Raw genomic sequence first — 17,982 nt, 5'->3', positions numbered from 1 at the left:
GAAGTGTCTAAGTACCAGATCGCCTTTTTCAGTTAGCTTTTCCTACTTTTGATTGAGGTATGGTGAATATAGCCTCAGGAGCCATATTTACAGTACGTGATACATAGTAAATATTCTCAGCCAAATTATTTCACATCGGTTGGGTGCATAATAGCGTCAATTAAAAGCCCCCATAAACCACCCAAATTTTTACAAGTTGCATTTCTTTTTTGTTGCAAGTACTGCGATATAGCCTACTTTAGCCATGCTATTGGTAGCAACTTGGAACATAGCAAGAAACTAGAAAACAAAACTGAAACACGATCAGCAATCAAAACAATTTGATCCTTGTCCATGCCTACTGAATGTTGACCTTGGAGCCCAATAATCTCAGTTAACTCTCTCTTTGATATCCCCAGAAAGCTGAAATTTTTATTTCAAGTGTTTAATTTAGACCTAGCCTTTTTTGTTGCCCATATGGCAGGGTGAGTGTATTTTGTTTAGCTTTGTTCAGGTTCTGTGAGAACACAGCAAGATGCCTAGAGCAGGCAGCTATAATGGGTCCACGTCTTTTAGGCGCCGGTGAAACAGGCGAGCACACTGTGGCGTCTGGATATTTAGGTGCGGAGCACTGTGGCGCCCGTTCATTTAGGTACTATTCCTAGTAAAGTCTGTAGATTGTATCAGCTTGGCAGGTAGGGCAATGTTTTTCACACAAAATGTTATATTGAACAGAAAAATATGTCATGGCTTCCGTGAGTGAAGCTGCTTAAACCGGCATAGCTTTTCACACAAAATGTTACATTGAACAGAAAAATATGTTGTATTGTTATGCGTGTGTGGAGATGAGGTGCGAGACACCGCTCTACTACTCTTGATATTAGCACATCTCCACAGGACATTTGCTATGCATCCTGAACACAGGTTGCAGCCACATGGAACATTACTTAATCTGTTATCTTTTCGCAATTACTTCTACTCGGGATGGATTGGTCGTGTGACGAGGACGATGGGACAACGCTCTACTACATGAATACATTTCTATAGGGCATATGAACCCTGCCTACAAGTTGCAAGCGTAATGGTGCGACTTTGCTCGTTATTAAACCTAGTCGGAGTTTTGACGGAAACTAAGTTAATCTTCACTCAAGCCCACCACCCGCTTGAATATAGGCTACGGTATATTTTTTACTGATGTTTAATGTAGTTATTAATTGACTTAACTAAAAGTGAACTCAGTCAGAAACTTGAATAATTTATTGATAAAGCTTTCGCCGACGCAAACCTTGACGAACAAATAAATGCCAAACACGCGCATTAAAAAACAATATATTTTTCTGTTCAATATAACATTTTGCGTAAAAAGCATTGCCGGTTTAAGCAGCTTCACTCACGGAAGCCATGACATATTTTTCTGTTCAATACAAAATTTTGTGTGAAAAACATTGCCCTACCTGCCAAGCTGATACAATCTACAGACTTTACTAGGAATAGCACCTAAATGAATTGGCGCCACAGTGCTCCGCACCTAAATATCCAGACGCCACAGTGTGCGCACCTATTCGAGCGGCGCCTAACTGTCTGCGCCTAAAAGACTTGCTCTCGCTATAATATGTTTTGGAACACTCAACTGAATGGGAGCAGCTTTCTTTTTTACATTTGTCTTGGTAAATTTAAACTGTTGCATGTCGTCACAATGTGTGCAACGTGCAATTATTACTGATTCATTCGATGTTTTTCTAAATATTGAAGGTGCTATTGCTTTACTAATTTCATACTCATTAAGATTAGATTTTATTCTAATGCAAAGAAATGTATTCTCACACGAGTCAGTTCAATCATATATAGCTAAATATCGATTTCGATCAGCTAGAAGCTAGATCATCTTCAGTCCAAGTTAAGCTTAACTGAAGATGATCTAGCTTCTAGCTGATTGAAATCAATATTTAGCTATATATGATTGAACTGACTTGTGTGAGAATAAATTTCTTTGCATTACAAGACATGTAACCGAGTCGTTCATATCAAGCATTGTTGTGGGTTTGACACCTGTCAGAAGATATAATACTTTATTTTCTTGAGATTTTATTCTATTAACCCTTTCAATCCTGACAAAAATTCAAACTCCCACTTCAAATTTTTCCATGCTTATGTCTAGTGGGCAAGCCCAGCTTTTATTTCAACATGTAGTGATCCTCTATATACATTATACAGTATATCTTAGACACGGTAAGTACGGTACTGTATTAATTTCTAAGTAATTCTGCATACATTAGCCTCAAATTAGCAGCAATAATCAAGCTTCTGCACATTTTTGAAACAAATTGTGATTGTGATGGAATTTATTGCTTCAATAAAAAAGATATACAATTATACAAGGTTTGCCCACAAAATCAATCCTAACGTTCAACGTTGTATAATTTACAAAATACAAATACTGCATAACTGATTTGAAACCAATTTGAGCCCTCACGGAAAAGATTTCCATCCCCATTCCCAATGGTGCGAAAAAACTTTCAGTTGGTATGATAAACATTATTTTTTTTAAAACAAATGTTTTCAAATTATTTATTTTCGTTTAGTCAAGATTGAAATGGTTAAAATCTATTCTCAAACTCATAAGTTTTTTGAGCCTGATTCTGAACAGGCTAAGCCTTTTTCAATACTAAGTAAACATGTTGCTCGATTCATGTGACATTGCATGAACACAGAGAAGTCTGCAGGCTACAAGAAGGTGGACTGCAAGCTTGTAGTTGAACCATAATTTTCTGGACAAATATTATCGATGATATGGTGAGGCAATACCATTCCAATTCTGCTTCAACAATTTGTCATTACAGCCCTTTTCTGTCAACAAGAAATGCCAAATTAATCTTAGGTATACTGTATTTTGAAATTACCGTACCAAAGCTTTTACACGTGTCCAGTTGTCCACATCATAAGTTGTAGATGTGTATGATTATTTTTCTTCGTAGTCCCATGTAACCTTTGTTGAATTACGCAGGAGCAATGGAGCATGTATATACAGACTTATGGGTGTTTGAAATGTACTGTACTGATCATACGCGCCGACTTCCGGGGGGCGGCGCCCCCCGTAAATTTATGTTTAAGGGGCAACAAAAATGGCTACTACAAGTGGTGTTTCAAAGAAAAAATACTTCGCAAGAGATTTAGATCATTTAAACGGACTTAAAGAATGCCGAAAGCGAAAAACAGCCTACGCTGCTCTTGTCTCGATTTCGAAACACAGTTCCGTACTAATGTGAAATGACGAGTGGCCGCTACTACCACAGCCAACCCGCAGCATCAGGCTAAAACAAATCGTTTGTATCTACACTCGTGAAACATCAGGAGAAAGATCTTGCCCCCAAAACAGCAGCTGATCGCATGGCTTTCTCTGGAACGTGAACTACTACTGAGATGCGCACGGCGCATCTTCCCGCGCGTGAGGAGCAACTTCAAAGTCAAAACGCGTGGTAGTGAAAAAGCGAATGCGAGGTTGAACGTTTTTTCTCATTTTACGAATTATCCAAACGTCCGTTAGATTTTTTGTGACTTCAAACATGAAATCGATTTTAGCAAACTTTATCGAGTTGAAACTACGACACAACGAACAATTACGTAAATACAGCTTGAAAATCATACGGTATGGAAATTTCAAAGTAGAGCGTAGAGTAACTTACACTGCTGGAATAGTCACGTAACTATTCACGGCAATATTAAGTAAACCAACTAAATTAGACGCGCTATTTTCAACGAGGTCTTCCCGCTGTGAGATCAATTATGATTCAACAGAACACATTGCTTTGTTCGAAATTGTGAGAATTAAATCGAAAACCGATAAAAAAACGGTGTTTAATGGTTTTGGTCGCAGATATTGCCTGCATTAACGACGTCTCTTACCGCTAATATCACCTAGCCTAGCCAACCTGACATCATTTTATGCGGCCGCTAAGGTGTGACATCGACTTCAACGATCATGGAATGTTACGTAATAAAAACGATTATATCCTACACGCAAAAATAAAAAAATTGATCTCTTAAAACAGCTCCTTTTGCTGTTTTGTTTCGTGAGCTTTGCATATTGTTCAAAAGTGCATAAAGTTTAGAATTGACAAGAAATCATTAAATTTGAAAATTAAGTTTGAATCTATGCAAAAAACGTATTCAAAACTTTACTTCGGCCGACGCCATTTCACAATTCGTAATTTACGTCGGCAATTATTTTGCCGCAGCAAAAATGCGTTCATTTTGAAAACTCCCGAGCTGGGGACAACAACTTGTCCCGTGTATAAGTTCGGAATGGCCCGTTTCGGTGAGTCCGATCCCATTAATGGGAGATTTTTTTTTTAAATTATTGGGTACCGTAGCCTAATTATCATTGCCGTTTTAGGGTTAGGGGTTAGAAGTTAGGAACTCACCGAATCGGAGTCACCGAATCAGTCCTCGAAATTAGCGGCGGCACACGGCAATTGCCGTGGTAAATGCCGCCGCAAACGTCATAATGGCCATTCTGCTATGGCAATAAAAATGCCGTCGCAAAATGAGCATTTAATTTGGACAAAAATTGTTCAAAATTTCTTCCTGTTTGATTTACTCGCAGCGGGAGTTTAATCAGCAGAAACATCGCACCAAGATTTAACCTCGGACTATTTTACATGCTGTGAACACTCACACAGTCTTCGCAATTAGCATATTTTACTTCGCAAAAACGTTGACGAGGCCAAATGGCAAAAGTTGAAATTGCCTCGGCAATGGCTGTGAACGTTTATTACGAAAAAATTGTACCAAAACATGTAAAACGAGAAGAGAAAAAAATAATCGAACAGTCGATCACGACCGCACTGTTTGATTTGTTGTAATGTAATAATACCAAAAGTAGCGATAAAGCGAGCAACGCGATACGCACGCTGTTACGGTGATTCACGTTAAATAATTTATTGGAGGGGAAAAGTAAGTTAATTTTGGGATGATTCAACGTTCGAGTCAGCACGTTGAATTATCATGAAATAAGGTTAATTGCTCAATCAGGTACCGGTAACAAATCAATAGCTCCCTGCGAGAAGATTGCCTCGATTTACGTATACAGTACAACACTAACATAATTTCGGCACAATTAGGATACTGCGAGCAACACAAAGTCTGTTGGATAAAGAACTAGTCCGAATTGGAATCATCGGATGCTGTATCGGAGGATGAGGTTTTCGCGTCGTCACTGGAATACTTGAAGACGCAAAACTGCCCGTTCATGAATGCGCGATGCCATATGATCGGAAGCATTACTTTTCTTTACTGCCAAAGAACCATTTATCCAATTTTGCACCACTTTTTATATTCGCAACGACACCAGTAAAAAATAAGCATTCGATGAAAGAATAACTTTTGCGTAACAATTATGATTAGCCAGTATTTATAAGGTTGCAAACTTTTTACAGTTCACAAGAGCATTGTCAGCGCATAAAATAGCTTGCCTGATGCTCTGGGCTACCGCCGTGTGACACACAATGGAGAAGCGCATAAAATTTCATTTGATTAAGGCATACGGCAATTGCCGCCGCAATCCAAGGTTTGTTGATTTGGCGACGGCAATGTTTTTGCCGTCGTAGATGGAAGCTAATTTCGAGGGCTGCCGAATAGTAGCAGACCCGTACAAGTTGCACCTGTCTTTTTGAGGTGAAAATCACCTGGGAAAATCTCGACCTATACTCGAGTATATACGGTAAATATACGGTAAAACACTTCGCCGTTGTTAACGCTTTGTAGGTAAGTAATTAGCAAAACGAGCGAAACAAGATTAATAAAACTGATAGCGGGTTTCCACTCTGCTTGAGATCATGATTTTTTGCGTTTTATTTCGATAACTTCACTGTCTTGATCGTTGTTATTCACTCGCACGAAAAGGAAACGAATCGTCTTGTTTTCCAACTGTTCCAATTATGAGCTAACAATATCAAAATTTTTACGACTAGGCGTACTGCATGCGTAAAACTAATCGTTTCCAGCAGCGGTTGACGGTTGTAATAAATTCGGTTTGCCACCTAGGTGTCAATATAAACAAAACACTAAGCTTAATCAAAGACTACTTTATTTGAGTAAAATAGCGTTATGGTTATGACGTCATCACTTTTCTCGCCCCCCAAGGTTTTTTGAAAAGTCGGCGCCTATGGTACTGATCATGCATTGGAGTATTTAATGGTATTTGTGGGACTCTGGATACATCTGTCAATTCATGCACAATTTATCGCTTTATTTTATGTTGAATATGACAGTTGCATGATGTATAGTTTTCAGTTTGAGTTCATATATAAACTCATCCATCGTACCACTGTATCATTCAAAACCACTATACCAAGCCATTTTTATTTGTTTAGAATTTTGTAATGATCTCCCCTCTCAATCTCATTGAACTTTCTAGTTAGACATTAAATTGTTTTATTTAGACATTGTTTTCCAAGTTTTGAATTTATAATTATCACATAATGTTTCGCCTGTTGTCCTCAGTGAAACAACCATTGATTATTGATGTACAAAGGTCTCTACCGTATGCCAGGTATGCATATAAATAGCCTTTTTTCTTTGTTGTCCAACAATATTTGTTAAAAGCGGTGCTTGATAAAAAAACAACTGATGACTGATTAGTTATATTGACGATTGTTGTGTAAGTTTTTTATTAGAAGCCGTTTTAGATTGCAATGTGTGAGAACTACCAAATAAATTCCAGCCATTTAAAACTGAGTTTCATGATGTGTTTCTGATAAAATAAGATGATTATATATTTACTACAATACATTTTTTAAATTTAACCCTAATTATCGTTAAAAAAAAGCTTAGTTATACTGTATTTTGTACTTTTTTCTTGCAATATGTTGAATTTTCTGCTAAACAGTTTGAGGTGATTCATTCGGAAACGCCTGAAGATCGATTTCACAAATAGCTGAACTTACTTATAACAGTTGAAAAACTGTATGGGCTAAGTTTAATCTTGTCAATGACTTTTCAAGATTGTGGGTTAGCTCTTAACTTCATCTTCATTGCCCACTTTTTGTAGCAAATTGCCTTTTTCGACATCAAGTGGTGATGATGACCCAAACTTCTATAAAATGGTGGGAAAGTTCTTTGAGAAAGGAGCTCGACTGGTGGAAGATAAACTGGTGGATCAATTGTCTGAGCCGTAAGTTTAGCATTTTGTTTTAAGTTGTGTGGACTAGAGTACGGTTTTACAGCAGACCTGTCTTATTTTAAAGCTAATATCGTATCTGCGCTTTGTTAAGTTAAAACCACCGCCCACCAGGTTGTAAAACCAGTTTCATGGCTTAAATACATTTTATTGTGGCACCATGTAATTGGAAACAGAAATCTAATTTTATTTTGTTACCAAAGGAATGTTGCTTGGCGAAAAATAGAATTCAATTGATGATAAGATAAAAATCATACTGATTTGTCTGACATTGCATAAGGATGCAAACATGATGGTCATGCCTTCATATAAGCTCCCAGTGTCATTTTTCAGAATCGACACAAAAGCTCGTCCGCACGTCAAAACAGTCAGTTTGGACGAACAGCGTAAGAGAGTGCAGGGGATATTTCGAATAATGAGACCTTGCAATCATGTCTTGCAGGTTGGCAAATAATACTTGCTTGCCGATTAATTATTTACGAAGGTTGTTACAATGTGTTTTTACTCTTTTCAACCCACCGACATTATGGCAATATGGCTGTGTTACTTGCAATGCAAGCCATTGTCTACCTTTTTTTTAGCAAACATCCCACTTTCTTTTTTGCATATGACGACCAATAGGCTCATCCTGCAGGCACTCGTTGCAAGGTAAATCTGGTGTAGTTGGCGCCATGGAGTTTTCTTCTCATTTTTTAGTTTGAGATAAATTTTGAGTTTATTGAATAAAATGAGATTTTTTCCAACATCTACTATATTACATTTCTTAACGTGGCGTGTGTTTTGTGCAGATAACTTTTCCTTTGAAGCGTGACAATGGAGAGCATGAAATCATCACTGGGTACAGGGCGCAGCATAGCCAGCATCGCACGCCGTGCAAAGGAGGTGTGTTGGGGGCGTGGCTGACCCATGATATTTTAAATACTTTTCTCATTACCATTGATAGCTAGTAAGTTGTTAAAACTGGTTTTTGTAAGTGCTTTTCAACCTAAATATCTAACTACTTGCGACATTTCTTTTGGTTATGCGTTTGAAACGTGCAAGATTCTCGGAACTCTAAACGTGCCAAAACATATTGCAAAGTAGTCTTGCACCAAGTAGTTCGTTTGTAAGACACTTTTCTTGCTGAACAAAAATGCAATAGATTCATTGAGTTACGCTTTTAGCAGCATGATCGTTGCTTACTTCGCAATGTAGATATTAGAGTTTCTGTGTTGTGGGGCGTTATTGCTGTGAAGTTTTGTTGATTCAGTTGATTGATAGATTTGGTGACGTAGTTCTTTCCTTTCGGCGCGGTTACTTATGAAAATGATCTCTTTGAAGCGCAAAGAGGTCATTTTCATAGACAAAATCCAAAGATGAACAACCGTGCGGAAAAGGAAGAACTACGTCACCTAATCTATTAATCAACAGATTCAACAAAACTTCACAGCAATAACGCCTAACATTAAACAACACAGAAGCTCGACAAAGAGCAGCATTAAACAACGATTCACTGACTTCAACATCGTTCGTCATAGCACATGACTAAGGAACAGTGTTCCGAAAACTAGTGCACTTCGCTATAACCATAACGAACTCGCAGCATCAGGCTAAAACAGGTCGTTAATATCTACAATCTACATTGTGAAGTATTTGTAGTCATTTGATTCTTTTTTCTGCTGGTCACCGAGATTCGCATTTGTTCAATCAAATTTTTTTTTTAATTTGAAAAACTTGATACCGTGTCGCAACCAATGCTTGGTAGTGGTTAACGTATGGTGCAGAAAGTGTCAATTTTCGTGTCCACTTTGTCAATTGTCACCCGTGTCTTGTATTCTGCCACGCAGACCCTAACTCGAACAATCTGTTGCGGTTTGCCGCGATAAAATAGATCACTCAATCTTGAATTAATTGTCGGAAGCGTTACAAACTTTAACATCGTCACATCGCTCGTCACCAGTTCACGCTGAGAATGCTTTTGGGACTACCTCTAATTCATCGTTTTGTTCTCTTCTGTTCGCGAAATCCTGATGATAGTTTTGATGAATGTGAACTGTTACATGCGCAGGTTTGAATTTCCTTGTTTCTTTGCATTCATATCATCATTACGGAAAGAACGTTTCGGATATTGAACTTCCTTGAATTCAAAGGGTTGAAAACAGTACATGTCTTAAGAAACTGACAAACGTATCATTGTCGAAAATTGCCAGCCGGGATGTATATACCTTTGTGGTCATCCCTAGTTTACCTACTGCGCTGATGAGGTCGTAAGGCCAAATCAGTGTGGTCTGCTACTATTCGGTGAGTCCGATTCGGTGAGTTCCTAACCTCTAACCCCTAACACTAAAACGGCAATGATAATTAGGCTACGGTACCCGATAATTTTAAAAAAAAAATTTGAACAGACACCGAATAGGGATCGGACTCACCGAAACGGGCCATTCCGAAATCAGTGTGCCACTGACTGCAGTTAATTTCTTATATAATACTATATATATATATGTTGATGGAATTTTTAGGTATGAGATTTGCTCCTGACGTTGACGTGGACGAAGTGAAAGCTCTTGCGTCATTGATGACCTGGAAATGCGCAGTTGTCGGTTTGTTGTTAAAATTTAAACGTTGTTATAGTACGGTAGTACCAACGCAATGCTTCGTGTTTGGCTTGTAAACAACTTGTTGTTTTACGTGTCCACGACCAATATCATACATCTGCACAGTCAGCCAGAGTTGCTGAAGATGGCTAACATCACAGGAAGCAAAGCAATTGTATTTTACATAGTAAATGTTTTTTTACTCTTTAGATGTTGAATCAATGTAAATATACGATTGATTTGCTGTCTGGGGGGAAATGTAAATAATTGTTTATTAATAATTTAATTTATACAAATCTTAACTTCAAAATGATGAATAGCCTGTTAAAGTTTGTGAAGATCAGGAGCAGTTGTCCAGTTTATCAATTTGCAGTTGAATTGTGCGCTCTAAAAGACGAGGCCGTCACCAGCACAAATCTACTCGCGTTATTACGTTTCTACTTTGTGTGTATTTTTTGCACCTGCACAGACTCGATTGAAAGCATGAAATACTTCACTAAACGGAACCGCAAAGACGCCCGAACAAACTCCTGTACCCAGCTTCTATGGTACCATGCCACAATACAACTGAATATTCTTTTGAAGCAACTGGCTGACAAGTCGGGCCAAACACTTTTTTTTTACTTTTTATAAGTTAGTGCTCAGAAAGGCATTTTAACGTCTATCTCACCCAGTGGCGTAGCCAAGGGGGAGTTTTGGGAGTTTCAAACCCCCCCCCCTTTTGGCACGAGTGTGACGTCACGATATCGAAAATGATGCTTTCAGTCTCTTTATGTCTCTACAACAAAGTTTGCCTAATTTTTACTTTTATAACTAATTTTAACTAACACTAATTTCAAAGCACGGCGGCAAGCAAGTAAATCTATTGGCAGGAACGTAGGGGGAATCATTTTTGCGTACACTTGAAAGGTTTTACACAATATATTTGGTTCAATTATTCGCAACAGATTCTTTCGCTCATGTCTTACATTTGTAGATGTTCCTTTCGGCGGAGCGAAAGCAGGCATCAAGATAAACCCTCGACTTTATTCGGAAAGAGAACTGGAAAAAATCACGAGGAGATTTACAATGGAACTGGCTAAAAAGGGATTTCTAGGTGCGTGTGATGTGCTCAATAGTACATATACTTGAGTTGTAAATAAGTTTCCAGGTCGATGGGTGCTGGTTCAATACCCACTCGAGTCACTGTGTAATTATTAAGGCGGTAGACAGTTGTTCTCTTGTGTCTCACCAATAGCACCCCCGTCCCCCAAGAATATGACATTTCATTTCGAATTAACATCTGAGAAATGAGAATGACAATTGATAAAAGTGGGCATACTTGAAAGTGCTGTCTGTCTGGCCACCAGCGTGAAGATGACCACGCCAGTGCAATGGTTTGTGCGGATAGTTAGTTAGACGTTATTATTACTCGTGTTAATATTCTCATTAAACAATGTCTAGGTCCTGGAATCGATGTCCCTGCACCTGACATGAACACTGGCGCCAGAGAAATGTCATGGATGGCTGACACCTACGCAATGACGTTTGGTCACGGCGACGTAAACGCATTTGCTTGCGTCACCGGCAAGCCCATCACGCAAGGAGGAATCCATGGGCGCGTTTCTGCCACCGGGAGGGTACGTTCAGTTTAGTTGCCTGAACCAGCTCCCAATTGTGAAGAGCTCTTGAGCGTTGATAGTGACGATCACTCAGGTCTGGTATAATTCTTAAGCGAGATATGATCAGTCCATACCCTCGTGTGTCTTCGAAATTGTTAATTACTTTGTTACTTAATTAATTACTTCGTATAATTTACATTGGTTTAACTTTTACAGACGTTGGATCAATACATAAAAGAGCTGAATTGCTGTCTGGGTACCGTTTACCTTGTATAAACATAAACGTCTTCTGACCTAATGCATGAAACTGAAGTTGTGTGAAAGATGCGTCTGATATCATGGTTGTATATCCTTTGTGTCTGATATCATGGTTGTATATCCCTTTTGAAACCAGGACTCTTTTATTGCTCTATATCCGTCGTTTTTTTTTTCGGCTGTTTCACATCGTTTGAACTTGCCGGGACCTCTGCATATTTGCTTTGTATATTGATATGAGAGAAACTAGTTTGTTTGTACGAGTCATGTGATTGGAACGGGTCATAACAAGCACTTTAATTTTCAGGGGGTGTTCCACGGCGTGGAGAACTTCATCAATGAAGGTAACTAGCCCCCGATTGCTCGTAATGGGTTGTCTAGTCTTGCAACATGTTTGCGAATTTTAGTGAGGTACCAAATGATATTTGACATTTAAATGCCATAACAATGCTTGTTTTTGCCTTAAATTCCAATGCCATAAACTAAATTGCTGTGAGTATGAGGTGATTTTTACCGCGTTGTAAATATAGCCCTTCCCAAAGTAAATTTTGAGGTAGGCGGTGTTTTTGAATGGAAAGTTAAAAAATTATATATCAGAGATCTAACAACATCTTATTGTATTTGAAAATCAAGCCTAAAGTTAGAGTTGAAAACTTTTTACCAAATCAACTAATATAACAGTTTTCTGTTTGTTGTGTGGTGAATCGTTGGCTCGCCTCGTGAGGTAGTTATGCGAACCTAGCCCATTCTTGTGATGCAATGGAGTTGCGAAAAAACTTTTAAATAGCAAGTTACGTGTGGCAATCACTGAAAATTGTTTTATAAAAGTATCATAGCAAACCTTGGGTTATCAGTGGACCTTGCTTTGTCTGGCATTGGATTAGAGTCTGTCCAAACCAGCATGCGTCGTGACTGGGCTTGGGAGTGACACCAGCTGCTTGTTTTCTCGCCTTGCACAATCCTAGCAATTATGCAGAATTGTCACATTGTTGCACTAGAGTTCATCGCGATATTTCAACAAACAGGTTTCACTTTCTCACGTTGCTAAACTCTTATTCTATGTATAAAATATTTTGAAATTCTCAACGTATGTCGCACCAAACATAAATGAAAACTACTGATTGACTACAGCTGAGTACATGAGCGCTGTCGGCACAACTCCTGGCTTCATTGGAAAGACATTCATCATTCAAGGATTTGGTAATGTCGGTCTCCATTCAATGCGTTATTTGCACAGGTACTACGCGCTTTTACAAGTTTTAATAGTGAAGTTAATTTAAGTAAGACAACATCTTGGCTGCTTGACTGTAATTGTTTTCTGGATTAGCTTCAATTTGAGTAACTGATCATGAAATACAATCAAGGTTTCATTTAAGAATAATTTTACACTAAAGATGGTCTCTTCTGTCAACAAACACTTTTCAACCCATGCTGTGCATTCCACAGGCATGGCGCGCGATGCATTGGAGTGATTGAACATGATGGATCCATAGTCAACTACGATGGCATTGATCCTTTGGATCTGGAGGACTATAAACTGGTATTTTATCTTGATATATTTTCAATAAATTTGTTTCAAGAAGGTTTTATCAAAGTTGGACCTACTACTGAAATACAAATAGTAAGCAATACGATAACTGATAGCAATAGGAAGCACAGTAGGCTTACAAGTTACAACACGCGGTTAAATTTTAATTACATCAACTCCTTGAAGCAGCAGAGTTATCAAAATAATCATATTGTATACGCGTTATTGGCAACATACAGTACTCTACCTGAACTTTGCTGCTCTGGTGGGCAGCAGACTTGTCAGACTTTGTCAAGCAAGTTCAATCACTTGTCAGTTTGATACAAAACTATCATATCAGCCAAAGTGGTGAACTTGCACCTTTCACTGGCCATCGATTACACATATTTTTGTTGCTCGACATTGAATTGACGGAATGTTTGTTCTAGGACAATGGTACGATTGTTGGCTTCCCGGGAGCGCAACCGTACCAAGGAGAGTGCATGCTCGAGGAAGAGTGTGACATCCTTTTGCCATGTGCCAGGGAGAAAGTGATTACTGCTGATAATGCTGCTCGTATCAAAGCAAAGGTGACAATCGTGTTTTGTGGATAAATTACGTTTATCTGTTACCTAATGCTGGTCAACTGTGTATATTTCACACTCACGTTGTGTAACATGATATTTCAGACTGTATGTATAACTTCCACAGTACACTGAAAAATGTTTTGCTTTTGTTGCACATGTTTAGTTAGGGTTATTCAATCCGACTGGCCATCAACGTATTCTGCTCAGACTAAGGATATGCAGGACGCTGCTATCTTATATAAAGATGTAGCAAAAATAGCATCAGCTTACTTGTTTTTTTCGTTTCCAAATCGGAAGATATGTTATTTTGAACCCAGCAAACAGATTAGGCCTTTTTGCATTGATTCAATGTCCGCAGACGACGTTTCTAGTGGGATCTATGCATGTTTCTTTCACTTGGGCGGCCCCTGAAAGAAGTTCATTATAACTTAAGATATGACCGGTAACACAAGGGGTCCCACCAACATCGGTTGCACTTCACGTTTAACCGCGAGCATATTGATATGTTCGCATATATTTGTGATTCAGAACAAAAACATGCTTTAATTTAAAGTACCTCAACAGAAGTGTATAATTTTGGAGTAAATCTATGTTATTGTGATGTTCTGTATTTGGAGAGCTCGACCGAAGGTGGAGGCGTCCTGCCATACCCATGATCTCGTTTTTTGTGTAATTGCGTTTCATGCTTCATCGGCCTAAATTGTAAACCCAGAACTACACATTTCAGATTATCGCCGAGGGCGCGAACGGGCCTACCACCCCCGAAGCGGACAAGATCCTACAGGAGAACCACAAGCTTGTGATCCCGGTGAGAACCACACCGCGAGTGACGACATCGCTAATGACGTTCACCGAGCTAGCAATATTCTTTTCACGTTTGTAATGTTGACAATGTAAAGCGGTGATTGCATAAAACATGAATAGTTTTTGCCAGTGGCTGATAGTGATACTTCCATCCATCACGTTGCCTGCATCGCGTTGGATCATTCCACCTTGTTTCAATCGATCTGTTGCAGCGCTTTCATTTCCATTGCATCACAATAAGCAATCAATAATCCGAATGAATTCCAAATTGTGACAATTGATGCGCGACGGTCGATAGTGTGCGTGTGTGTGGTTATTGTATAATGTATATTTTCTCGTTCCAAACGCGTTTCTTTGTAATCAATACCAAGTTAATACTGTACACAGCAGTTTATATTGTTCAGGATTTGTATTTGAATGCTGGTGGTGTGACTGTCTCCTACTTCGAGTGGCTCAAGAACCTGAACCATGTCAGCTACGGGAGGCTCACATTCAAGTATGAGAAGGATGCCAACTTTGACTTGCTAGGTACTTTGCATTTCTAAGCTGTGATTGGTTTAAAGATCATGACGTAACCACGCTTCTTGGTTGTCTGACGAGAAGAGAATTAAGGCCTGACCTCTGTGTAGTAAGACATTGGCTAAGCGACCTCCTGTCTCTGCTCATGTTCAATAATCTACACAGAATTATTGTATTAAAGTGTTCGAGTGGTAGGGCCTCTCATCGTTTTTTTTTTTGGCTGGCTTCGTAATTATTGATAATCTCGTTTTTTAGGAGCACGCGAACATGCGGATGCATTTTGTTGTTTAAACTGTGATAAGCCACTTTAAAGTTATGTTAATTTGAAAGAAACTGCATCTGTTCTACAACAATATACTTTAAGCTCATCGTAGGCTATGAGCTCATCAATATAATGCTGACATAATGCATCGTTACAGACAGCGTCCAGAGAAGCTTAGAAAAGAAGTTTTGTAAGTTTGGAGACAAGATTCCGGTCACTCCTTCTGAAGATTTTGCCAAGAAGATTGCTGTGAGTTTTTTCAAGTTTTTCTGTCAAACTTACACATAAACCATACCACACAACCGCTATTGCTAATTAGTGGGGGCTGGCCTGTCGTAATAATCCTTGCTTGGTTATCTCAAACTTTCGATAACTCGGACGGTATAGAATGATATACTGAATGTTGTAACTGAAAGCGACTGCTAGAAACTACCGATCACTGATTCGTCTCAGTCTTTTCATTTTGTCTGGATATGCCGCTTTGTCCAAACTCATGGATGCTTGCTACTTAATGAAACTGATGTGCCATAGTTGTTATTGCTAATATTCAATCTATTCCATGTGTGGCTGACTAGATGCATGTTTATTCTCCACCAACTTGATTGTGTTGTGATTCAACTTCCCATAATGCAGTGTTTTGTTTTCAAACTTACATTCACTTTCATGGATGTTGCTATAGAAACAAAAAAATTGTCTTGACCTGATTTACTTCAACTTCCTTGTCGTAACCTGTATCTTTGAGCTGCACTGCTGTCGGGACTTCGTGTAGGCGTATTGGAAAATGAAAAAGTAGAGCCATAGAATAAAATTTGTGCAGTTGGGCGTCATTGTAGTGGTATGTTGTCAACAGGGCGCGTCCGAGAAGGACATTGTACATTCTGGACTGGCATACACAATGGAGCGCTCCGCCAGGGTGAGTGGCAGTCTGTTCTTGCTGATACTAGCAATGAGGTACTGTGTGTGACTGGACTTCCGGTTACCGCAGTTTCAAATAGATTACAGAGTATTTCAAACAATCTAGAAACTATCTTCGTAATGATATGATTGCAACTAAAGTTGGCTTTATACTGTACCTCCCTGACCGGTCAAACTACATATTTTCGAGTTTCCTGGATTGCTTATGCATTTACGTGAATTGCTTACATGGTTTGGGTGTTTGCGAACTTTTGTTTTGTAACATTTCTAAGCTGATAGATGTCGTCATTGACGTGACATTGACTTTTTTATTCCAGCAAATCGTCCGCACCGCTCGCACTTACAACCTCGGTCTGGACCTACGCACCGCCGCCTACGTGAACGCCATCGATAAAGTGTTCAAGGTTTATAACGAGGCCGGGTTCTCGTTCACATGAGCGCTTTGTGTTTGCAAACCAGTTTATTATTCAGACGAACAATTGAACATGTTTTTTACTTTGAACCTGATCATGTAGTCAAAGTTTCATCCACATAATTATGTTGTTGTATCATTTGAGTGATCGTAGATGACAAGTTGGTCACGCGTCATTGCGTGCCTGCTGCGTCATCGCGTCGGCAGAAAACCTTGACTTGGCAAAGTTTAATAGAAAAACATTTCAATTCAAAACCGTAATTGCAAATTAGGTAAATCAACTGCAAAATCGCAACTAAAGCTTGAAGCGAACTTCGTTAGCGAAATGCGATGTTCTTTCAATTGTATTTGACGTGATATTCACTTAAAATAACTTGCCAACGATAGAGTAGTCGTCATGGAGTAACTTTCAACAATATCTTTTCATCAAGTTCTTGTGTAGGTAGGCTGTCGTTTTGAAACAAGCGTTTTCTTATGATTGCTTGGATTTGGTGAAAGGCTGTAACAGTGTATTGGTAGTGAATGGCATTTTGACGTGATAAAAACAGGATGGAGAGAACGTGAAGAGAAATAATATTTGTAAAGAAGTTTTCCTTATTAAAATAACGCGGATACAGCCTGACCCTTTGTCCGATATGATCTCCATGTCTCACAATGTTGTCTTTGATGCTATCGCTTTAATAAATTTTTTTTGCAATTGCAAGGAATAGTAAATAATTAAATCGACTCGAGTTGTTTTGGTAGCCATTTGTGAAGGTTTAATATTCAGTTTAATATATTATGTTAAATGCCGTGTGGTTGCTTGGTTTCATCTGTTTATGGTTGAAGAAAGTCACCTCTTTACCAAAATTGTATTTGTGAAGGTATTTCTTCACCTTAAACTGCTCCATTCACGTTTTTTTCAGCTAATCATCTTAGCTTACCTTGTAATAGGTTCATATTCAATTAATCTAACGTTATGTCATATTAAAAAATGACCCTTTCCCTACGTTACCTAGGCAGCCTACCTGTCTGCAGGATGTGTAACTATTTTTATCCAATTCTTTTAACAATTCATTCGCTTTTGGCTGTATGTTTACATTGAATGCAACTTTAAATACACAAATGAAGATTTTACTGTTTGTGTGAAGATGAGTATTTCTAGTCAGTCGAAACGTGTCATAGGAGATCGTAGGCTAGACATATGACAAGACATTAATCCTCTGTCTATTGAAAAAAAAAATATGCAAGTTTTATTGTTGGGGTCCAATGAAATCCAAATTTTAAAATACTTGTTTTGGACAAAAAATCAGCTCAGATGATGAAATTAAACATTAAAGCTTAATAGGAAAGGAGGTAACAGATTACAAAAGCCATAACTTATAAATACAGCAGAAAAACTAAAAATACAC

At 38.6% G+C, this 17,982-nt stretch overlaps 1 protein-coding gene across 1 annotated transcript; it reads left to right on the top strand.

The window, feature by feature from the left end:
- The first annotated feature begins 6,357 nt into the window (after nt 1–6,357).
- LOC145779230 (glutamate dehydrogenase, mitochondrial-like) lies at nt 6,358–17,707 on the top strand. Its single transcript, XM_082590767.1, has 16 exons — nt 6,358–6,529; nt 7,028–7,150; nt 7,490–7,598; nt 7,945–8,038; nt 9,655–9,735; nt 10,706–10,825; nt 11,173–11,348; nt 11,893–11,929; nt 12,717–12,822; nt 13,032–13,125; nt 13,542–13,682; nt 14,407–14,487; nt 14,888–15,011; nt 15,422–15,513; nt 16,115–16,177; nt 16,497–17,707. Exons 1-16 carry the CDS (start codon nt 6,459–6,461, stop codon nt 16,614–16,616), a joined length of 1,632 nt encoding a protein of 543 aa, XP_082446893.1. The 5' UTR covers nt 6,358–6,458; the 3' UTR covers nt 16,617–17,707.
- Nucleotides 17,708–17,982: the final 275 nt, after the last annotated feature.

Source organism: Aplidium turbinatum, chromosome 11 (assembly GCF_918807975.1).
Source record: "Aplidium turbinatum chromosome 11, kaAplTurb1.1, whole genome shotgun sequence".
Lineage (NCBI taxonomy): Eukaryota > Metazoa > Chordata > Ascidiacea > Aplousobranchia > Polyclinidae > Aplidium > Aplidium turbinatum.
This window is presented reverse-complemented; position numbering and strand designations above follow the sequence as displayed.